Raw genomic sequence first — 9,828 nt, forward strand, 5'->3', positions numbered from 1 at the left:
TGCTTTATAAGTCGCTAATAAATATTTTTAAATATATATATATATAATATTTTTTAAAGTTTTGACACAAAATAATTTATATATAACTAAATGATTTTTTTAAAGATCTACTGACGTAAAAATGTTAACAATTTTTTTTACAAATTAATTTAAATATTTATACAAAATGGTATGTTTTTTTTTTTATTTTTTTGGGTTTACCCAGCATCGATCTTAAAGAGATGACTACGATTGTTTACATTTTTTTGTTGTCCATGAAAGTAACGGGATGAACGCGTAAACGTTTTTCCATAGAAAGGGTTAGAAACAAACAAACGCAAATAAACTTTATTATACATAAAATATATACACTTGCTGGATAAACAGTTTAAAAAATTAACTAATAAAAAATAACATTTCGAAATAAACTATATAATAAAAGAATTAGCATATAATAAAAATATAATTTTTCCATTAACATTTTTTACTCTTGAGTAAAAATTAAATTTGGATTATTTGAGTAAAATGTCATGCTAGAATATTATAAATGAAAAATAGTTATTGAAAAAAGCAGAGTATACGAATATTCCAGTTTTAAATAAATGAATAAAAAATATTTCATAAAATATATACTTTTCAAAATGCATAATTTGGTTTTTATTTTTTATTATTATTCGTTTTTTTTTTTAAAAGTGGATGCATTTGGAGGTCAAGGCTTCAGATCCGGTTCTTTTCTTGTTTGTTTAGCTTCTGTTTCTCTTTCTCTCTCTGTGTCTCTCGCACGCACTCCAATCAAATCAAATCAGTCTGTTGTTGTTGTGTCTATCTATCGCAATTTCCGTTTCGAAAACCCTAAACCCCGTTTTCGGCGAGATCGAGATCGAACATGGATGAAGAGTACGATGTGATCGTGTTGGGCACGGGTCTCAAGGAATGCATTCTCAGTGGTCTTCTCTCCGTCGATGGCCTCAAGGTATTCTTTTCGTTTCAATTCAACCTTTTGCTTCGCGTAATCTCACTTCCGTCTTTCTTTTCAATCGATCTAATCCTCGCATTCTAATTCCTTTCTTTCAGGTTCTGCATATGGATAGGAATGACTATTACGGAGGAGAATCCACTTCACTCAATCTTAATCAGGTTTTTTTTCCTGCTGAAATTAAATTAAATTTAATTATTCTTTCGTCTTTGATGTTTGGATTGCGGAATGGTGATTTCTCTGTTTTTCTCTTCAGCTTTGGAAGAGATTCAGGGGAGATGACAAGCCTCCTCAAGAGTTGGGCGCTAGCAGGGATTATAACATCGATATGAACCCTAAGGTCTTATTCAGTTCTATTTTAGTTTGCTAAATCGTGATGGATATGAACGTATTGTGTGACATTATTTGATGTTTTTATTTTATTTATTTATTTTTTGTAGTTCATTATGGCTAATGGCAATTTGGTGCGGGTTCTGATACATACTGATGTTACAAAGTATCTCTCTTTTAAAGCTGTGGATGGGAGCCATGTGTTTAATAAAGGAAAGGTGTGTTTGCGTGTTTCTGATTTTTCTTAATGGGAGGTTTGTTTTTGTTTTAGATGTTTTAATTGTTTTGTTGGTGGGTTTCTTCAGGTTCACAAAGTGCCCTCAAACGACATGGAAGCCTTAAAGTCCCCACTTATGGGACTATTTGAAAAACGCCGTGCGCGCAAGTTTTTCATATATGTACAAAATTATAAAGAGAGTGATCCCAAGACCCATGAGGGGATGGACTTGACAAGAGTGACTACTAAAGAGTTGATAGCGTATGTGTACACTTGTTTTCTTGCTGCGTCTGTTGCTATTGTAGATATAATGACTCTGTTTTTACATTGATTTGACCACTGCATATAAATAGTGAAATTGGTATAGGAAATAGGAATAATTAGCACGTCATGTTGGCCTTAATACTTTGCAAGTGGCATCGTGCCATCCGGCCTCCTCCTTAGAGAATCCGAAAGGCCCTTTTCAATACACTTTGAACCTGTTCATTTGGAATCTATTTTCTTCTACTGTATTCTTATTAACTTATGCTTATTTATTTATTTTAATTTTATTCCATTATTTATTTAGTAACACAGGGTTAACCCTGTTTTCAATTTAAATTTGTGAGTATTTAATTCAATTCAATGCACAGAGAAATTTACGATGTAATTTTTTCCTTGCCCATATCAAGGATGTCGAGGAGTTTTGATTTATTGATATCTTATTTTACATATAGCAGATAACAGTCATGCAATGTTGGTAGTATATGGTCACTTATGTAAGTGTTGTATTATGTTGATCCAAAACTCCAAATATTAAGTATGTGATGATTCATTTGACATCGTTTTTGTGCACGTATGAAATATAATTGCTTGTCTTACGTTTCATGATGATCGTACATTTTCTTCTCTTCATCCCTGTAATTAAAAGAAAAATGAACTTTGTCTCGATGGTCAGAAGGAGTACTTTAAAAGGACTTTTGCTTTTGTTGTTCCTGTGACAGAAAATACGGCCTTGATGATAACACTGTAGACTTCATTGGTCATGCTTTGGCGCTTCATAGAGATGATCACTACTTGGCTGAGCCAGCACTGGACACTGTGAAGAGAATGAAGGTAAAATTACTGGGTTATCATGACGCTCTTGTAATTCATTCTCAGTAGTGGATTTGGTTCCCATTAGCATTATCTGGTTTTCTACTTGTAGTTATATGCAGAGTCTCTTGCACGCTTTCAAGGAGGATCACCTTACATATATCCTTTGTATGGTTTAGGAGAGCTTCCCCAGGTATACTAGTATTTTTTTAGTTACCCGTGTTAGAATTTGTTTTCTCAGGATTTGTTAATTATTTTCTTTTGTCTAGGCATTTGCCCGGCTTAGTGCAGTTTATGGTGGAACATATATGTTGAACAAGCCTGAGTGTAAGGTATATACTCTTTCTTACGTGCATTCATACGAACACAACATCTTCCTATTTGTCTCAATTTACACTAATTGAAGGCTTGTAATAGTTGAACAATTACAACTTTTATAGGAACATATTTTGGTTTATCAGTCTTTGAACTATGATTTTTATTTAGAACTTTGAATGCCGTGTTTTTTAAATTTTGATATATTAGGTGTGTTAATAATTTGTGATAAATCGGTTGATATTTTAGATTCCTTGAAAAGTGAAAACTATATTAAATGTGCCAATTTGGAGATACTTTTATTGACGGGAAAGCAGCAATACTCCCTTCGTCTCTTGATAAGTATCGTGTAACAAGAAATAATAAGTCCCATAACAAGTGTCATTTTAGTTTTTACTTGCAATATCACTTTCACTTCCCTTTTCCGTTTATACCCCTAATAATATTGATGATGGGCAACAGAAACTATAAATAAATTATTGATGATGAGATTAATTTTGTACAATTGCTATTCTCTTTCATCTAATTATTAACCTTTTTTGGTATATGCAAGACTGCAATTACTATGGGGCTGATGGAGTATTTAATTATGTAAAAATTTACGAGCGTGAATTAATACTAATTTTGGAAAATTTATCCGCTGGCCAATTAAATGGTTATGATTTTAATATATATATATATATATATATATATATTAGCCTCTTAATTTCATTGAACTTGTTATTTATTTTAAAAAATTATTTTGTTTATTTCGATCCCCCTTTTTGTGCTGTAATAATTGCTATTGTGATTTTGATTTGTATTTGAAGTTTGAATGATGTGCTGATATACATTCTCTTGCTGTGCACTTGTGAAATTTTTATTTTTTTGCTTGAATGCCAGGTAGAATTTGATGATGAAGGAAAGGTTGTTGGTGTCACATCTGAAGGAGAAACTGCAAGATGCAAAAAACTTGTTTGTGACCCATCATATTTGCCCGGGAAGGTATTAGAAACAACTTTTAGTTTGACGATTTGCAACCCGTTCAGGTGATGGTGAAAGTGAAAACTTTTTTTCTTCTGAAGTCTTGAAGCCATGCTAGGTTACTAGTTTTGTCTTTGAAAAATGCTTAGCCACTGTTGAACTCTGATAAAATATCATTGGCAAATGTTGAAGTGATATTTATTTCTTAAATAAATCTTGATGCTAAATTCCATCCTTTGAAAAAAAATTGCAATCATTTTACAGGTGAGGAAGGTTGGTAAGGTTGCAAGGGCAATAGCTATCATGAGCCACCCAATCCCCAACACTGATAATTCCCATTCCGTGCAAATTATTTTACCACAGAAACAGTTGGGTCGGAGGTCAGACATGTAAGTTTCCATTCCGGTTCTTAATATATAGATATATTATTTAGTTAAGTTTGTAGAGAATCTGTTGCAATACAGACAACAATATGTGCTTGACTGAAGCTAAATCCTTAAGTTTAAAGTTATTTTTGTTAATAACCATGAAAATAATAAAATGTTTTCAGCATGAAATACATTTGTTGCTTCAATTATATTTATTGTAGAAATTGCTAATGTGATGATTTTCATTGAAGTAGAGATAACATCACTGAACCAGCTTATATATATATATATATATAAAGCTTAGACTATACCTACTACTTTTTTATTTCTTTATTCTTCTGCCGTGATTTTGTTAAGTTGCATACAATTCTGAATAATTCTGGGCCTTCCGAAGTCAATTTTGTGGGTACTATTACTCTTTGGACCTTCCACATATTTTCATGAATTTGGAGAAGAATGACCTTGCTGTACAATTTCTTGAATATAAATTTCAGCTGCACCCTCTTTTCGATTTTCCCATTATTTCACTTCCTTGACCGAAGCAACATTCCAACCTGTGCTGCCTATTGTCAGTTATTTATACTCAATTTGTTACAAATAAACACTCAGAAAGATAATAACAGCTCAAAAATATGAACCCATGATTTGCTGAATAAGGTACCTCCTGATTGTGTTGGATAGAGAACAGGAGTTATATATTTGGATTGTTTTTTAGTTTCTCATGATCTTAACAGTCCTATTGGACATGGGTTATACTATTTGTATTGTCTTAGTAATTGACCATTGGGTACGTGTTTTATTTTACATATGAGATCGATGTGAATCCTTTCATATTGTTCTTTAGCTTTCTCTTCTCCTTTTTTAGCTATATAATATATAATTTCATTTCAACCATTATAAATGTAATGTTGAACTTATATTAAAATGTAGTAAATAATACCATAAAAAAGTTATGATTTTGTTAGAACTTGGAAAAATCACTAATGTTTTGAGCACTCAATGACCAGTTAATTATAAATTGTATTTTCCTTTTAAATTGAATGTTTTATTATGTTATCCTGGGCAGGTACCTATTTTGTTGCTCATATACTCACAATGTTGCTCCAAAGGGGAAATTTATTGCATTTGTATCATCCGAGGCAGAGACAGATCAGCCAGCAATTGAACTAAAACCTGGAATTGATCTTCTAGGACCTGTTGATGAGATATTTTTTGACATCTATGACAGATATGAACCGGTCAATGAACCGACTTTGGACAACTGCTTTATATCAATGGTGAGTTTACTTAGTCTTGAAGATATCTGTGCTGTATGCTGTTGATATAGGTTGACAGGAACGTATTTAAAACTTGTTTACAGAGTTATGATGCTACTACTCACTTTGAGTCGACTGTGGATGACGTTCTCAACATGTATACATTGATAACTGGAAAGGTAAGTTTTATGCCGTTGTGATATCTTGTTTCCATTTCTTGAATCAATTTTGGAAGCCACAGATAGAGACCACATTGTTCTACAATAGCATTTTCTCTGGAACTTAAGACCATAAGTTCTATGTTGTCATGTCATGTCTTATCATGTATTTGAAAGTCTACATACCGTTGGATTCAAATATTCTTATTCCCGTCTGGAAAAAATAGTTGCTCTACAAACACATCTCTGAAAATATCACTTTGTTTTCATTCTGTTTTCCAGCCTCACCCTTGTTTTCTAGTTTCAAAGATCTGATCAAATATTTGAAAAATGAAATAGAATGAGAATTAGGTGACAATTTTGTAATTAAAAGTGAAAATAAGAAATCAAAACAGAATATTTCTCAAAGTAAACACATCGATGGATTCCCTTCTTTCCCACTCCAAAAAGCTAAAGTGAAAAGAAATAATTTTAATTAATCTGTTTAGTATGAGTTTGATTTCTCAAGGTCTTTTTGTAGAGTTCTTCGGAAACTGTTATCTACCTTTTGATAAAACTGGTAACAGAATATAACAAGGAAATATTGGAGAGGGGATAATTTTGTATTATTCTTCAAGAATTGAAGAATGGGAGTATACAGGGTTCAGGATATTGAATAGACTTGGACTCTGCATAGACAAAATTCCAAATGTCTTCCTTCCTCTTATTCTAACTAATTCCCTTTTTGTAGTTCCCTCAATCCTTTCTCAACTTTGTGAACTAACAATTTATTAACAGTGTTAGCAACCCGTCAATCCCATCCTATTATGCTTTCCTAGAATAGACTTGTCTGATAGGACGTTAAGTTTTATCAACTGTAAGTTACAGTGAGTTTTAAATTTTATTTTTGCTTCTTTCTATTCTTTAATACAAAGGATGTCTTGCTGGAAATTTGGTGGTTTACCGGTTCAGTGATATATTTTGTTAATAAAGTGTTTATTGCTCTTTAACCAATCATTTTCTTGATATGAAGTTTTTCTATCTTCCAAAATTGGTTGCTTTTTTAACCATTATATATACTTCTAGAAGTGGAGACTCGTTAATACTTTGATCCAAGGATTTTTTTTTTGGTAATAAATGGCTATATATTATTCTTTAACCAATCATTTTGTTAATATGAAGAATTTAACATGTTTTGGTCGTTTTTCTATTAAAACTTTAAATTTGCTGATTCTTGTACATGAGTAAAGTCAACTGTGTACACGTATGAGCAATGGATGTTACTCTTGATGACATGCCAATTCTTGCACTCAATTTTGAACAGGTTATTGACCTTAGTGTGGATCTTAGTGCTGCTAGTGCTGCAGAAGAGTAAAGAAATCCGGTTGATGTTCTATCTATGACCGGTGCTGGTGGACTTTTTACAAGGAATGTTATTAACGTTTATAATAAATTATTATATAAAGTGTTTTCTTTTTTGAAACAAGATTTGTGTTGCTGGGTTTACTTTTTCCCATTCAGAAGCTCTGTTGTGCGTAACAATTTATGTTGACATACGTCTTATGATGCTTTCTGCTGCACTCGTAATGTAGTGTTATTCTCAAATTAAATTGCCCTTCTCTTGATTTCTCATTTCTCTAGGGATCAGCTTTGTTAACAATTGAACTTGAATTGAAACTGGAAGCTCAAAATGACTGAATTTGCAGATAAATTGTAACTAAAATCTCTGAAATAACAATAAAATTGAAAAATAAACATAATTTAAACATATGAAAGCATTTTTATAAATGATTGTATGGGTATAAAACCTTGTAACTGTTCGCTTGACCTCATTATTCCATGGTCATCCGTTTTTATACCTATATTCAATTGCTCAACATACCTTATTAATGAAAATTGATATGTAACATATACATTTCTTTTATGATCATTTTTGTGTGGCAGTAGAGACAAATCTTAAATCATGCTATGATTTTTTTGGATAGAAACATTAATAATCGTTACACATGACAATATCTCCTTGTTCCCACTCAGAATGAGATGAGTTCGAATTCGAATTAAATAACAATGAAAAATTAAAATTCATCTTGATGCTGAATTGAGATCGAGCAACCACAAAAGATCTGTCTCGTATTTTTTTTTATATAATTTATTTATATATTCTTGAAACAAACCACACATTAACTTATGAACTTGACTGATATAAAGTTACTTAAGTAATAATAAGAATGTTAAAAATAATGAAGTTCAAGAACTAAATTATACTTTTAATAAAATGTGCAATTTTAGCCTTGTTATTTAACTATTATAATAATTAATCTGTATTTTAATAATTGCAATTAATTGCATATTGTCTCTTGTCATTCTTTAAAACATTTGCTCCTTTCCTATTATTTTAGGATTTGAATCATCTGCTGTTTAAAATAAATAGGAAATTTCTATTTAATAAATCATAACTATTTATTACGTTTATCACTAAATTTAACTATTAAAATAAAAATTAAATAAAAAATAATAATGAATAAATTCAGTAATTGTTTGTCATTTTTATTGAAATAATATATAAGTAATGAACGCAATAAATTATTAAAATTTATTAAATGTGACTTCTTCCATCAACTGTGAATAGAAGATCCAGATCTATTAATTTTATTTTTTAACTAAGCATCTAATATTACGCATAAATATAACTGTGTACATTAAATCACTGGTGTTGGTCGAATTATCAACCAACCTCAGCAGGAATAGACAGCCCGTTAAAACTTGTCGCTTCAAATTAGACGACTCTTCAATGAACGTGTATAAGAATTTTAGTTTCATAAAATCGTGCGTTATCAAATAAATTTTTAATTCTGCAAAAACTTATATTAATCCATGTGTGAGGATTAAATCTGTATCTCAACTTCTTTTGTCAGGTAGATATTCAAATATTAAATAAATGTTTTTACAAAAAATTATGTTTAAGAATTTAATGTAAAAAAAACATATTCTTTTATTTAGCGTCAAATACGAAAAAAGAAATCATTTTATAAATAACTCAAATTTAAGTCAACTTAGTATATATAAATGAGTTAAATTATTAAAAAGGAATGAATAACACTCTCCGAATGAAAAACTTTTAAAAGGAGTACATCAGAATTATACCTTAAAAATGAAATTGTTTAATAGAATTGAAGTTTATATAAATTAATATATAATACATTAAATTTTATAAAATCACAAGAAAAAAAGTGAAAAATGTGTATTTGCTTAATTAAATTAGATGATTCAAACAATACAATTGAAAGATAGGATGAAGAATGAAAATAATGATAGTTCAAATGAAACGAAATAAATGACTAAAAAGAATAATGAAAATATTTTTTTTAAATAGTTTAATAAATTAAAAATATTTTCATAATTTGAAACGAAGATGAGTATAGAACCAATGTAGATATGACATTTATCTTCGTTCATATTGTTGAGTATTACTATTACTGAATTGATATAAGCATTTCTCATTAAAATCAAGACATTCAAACAATATTCACGTAAATGATTTTATTTGTCGTGAATAATGAACCTTCAATTATTTCGTATTAATAGATGTAATGCAATGTTATGATACTATAGTAAGAATCAATATATTGCTACCCTATATAAAATAGAGGACACTCGGAAAAAATATTAATAATTGATTATCAAAACTTCAACATTGCAGTAATAGACGATTAAATATACAACTAAATTAATTTACACTAACAGTTCATTAAAAACTGTTCCACATAACATCTTTTGTGTTAGTCATATAACAACCTTTATGCTAAATTATAACAATTTATTCCTTTAAGAGTATTTTTGTTTTTTGCAATTCGAGAAAAATGATAAGAAGATTCCATGGCCAAGAACTTCACTATTGAATTAAACAATTTTTTTTATTGGAACTAGTTGTCATGTTTTGAATTTAACTTGCACAAAAAAAATAATATAGCTTTATTTTTAGGGTGTTGCTCCCTCCACCGGTGGACGGAGTAACACCCTTACTTTTAAACTACGTCGATGTAAGTTTTTAAACGGTTAAATATATTATCTTTTTTTTATATTTATCTTTTATTTTTATCTTTTATCTTTTGTTTTTATCTTTATCTTTATCTTTATCTTTATCTTTATTTTTTACCTTTTACCTTTTACCTTTTACCTTTTACCTTTTACCTTTTACCTTTTACCTTTTACC

General features: G+C 29.9%; 1 protein-coding gene across 1 annotated transcript; it reads left to right on the plus strand.

Annotated features, from left to right (window-relative positions):
* Positions 1-690: 690 nt before the first annotated feature.
* Positions 691-7,247, plus strand: LOC124825925 (guanosine nucleotide diphosphate dissociation inhibitor 2). Its single transcript, XM_047298672.2, has 13 exons — positions 691-952; positions 1,054-1,116; positions 1,212-1,295; positions 1,396-1,503; positions 1,591-1,763; positions 2,486-2,597; positions 2,689-2,769; positions 2,846-2,908; positions 3,774-3,875; positions 4,119-4,243; positions 5,289-5,499; positions 5,583-5,657; positions 6,940-7,247. Exons 1-13 carry the CDS (start codon positions 866-868, stop codon positions 6,988-6,990), a joined length of 1,335 nt encoding a protein of 444 aa, XP_047154628.1. The 5' UTR covers positions 691-865; the 3' UTR covers positions 6,991-7,247.
* Positions 7,248-9,828: the final 2,581 nt, after the last annotated feature.

The sequence above is a fragment of the Vigna umbellata genome, chromosome 1 (genome assembly GCF_029865625.1).
Source record: "Vigna umbellata cultivar VRB3 chromosome 1, Vumbellata_1.0, whole genome shotgun sequence".
Taxonomy (NCBI): Eukaryota; Viridiplantae; Streptophyta; class Magnoliopsida; order Fabales; family Fabaceae; genus Vigna; species Vigna umbellata.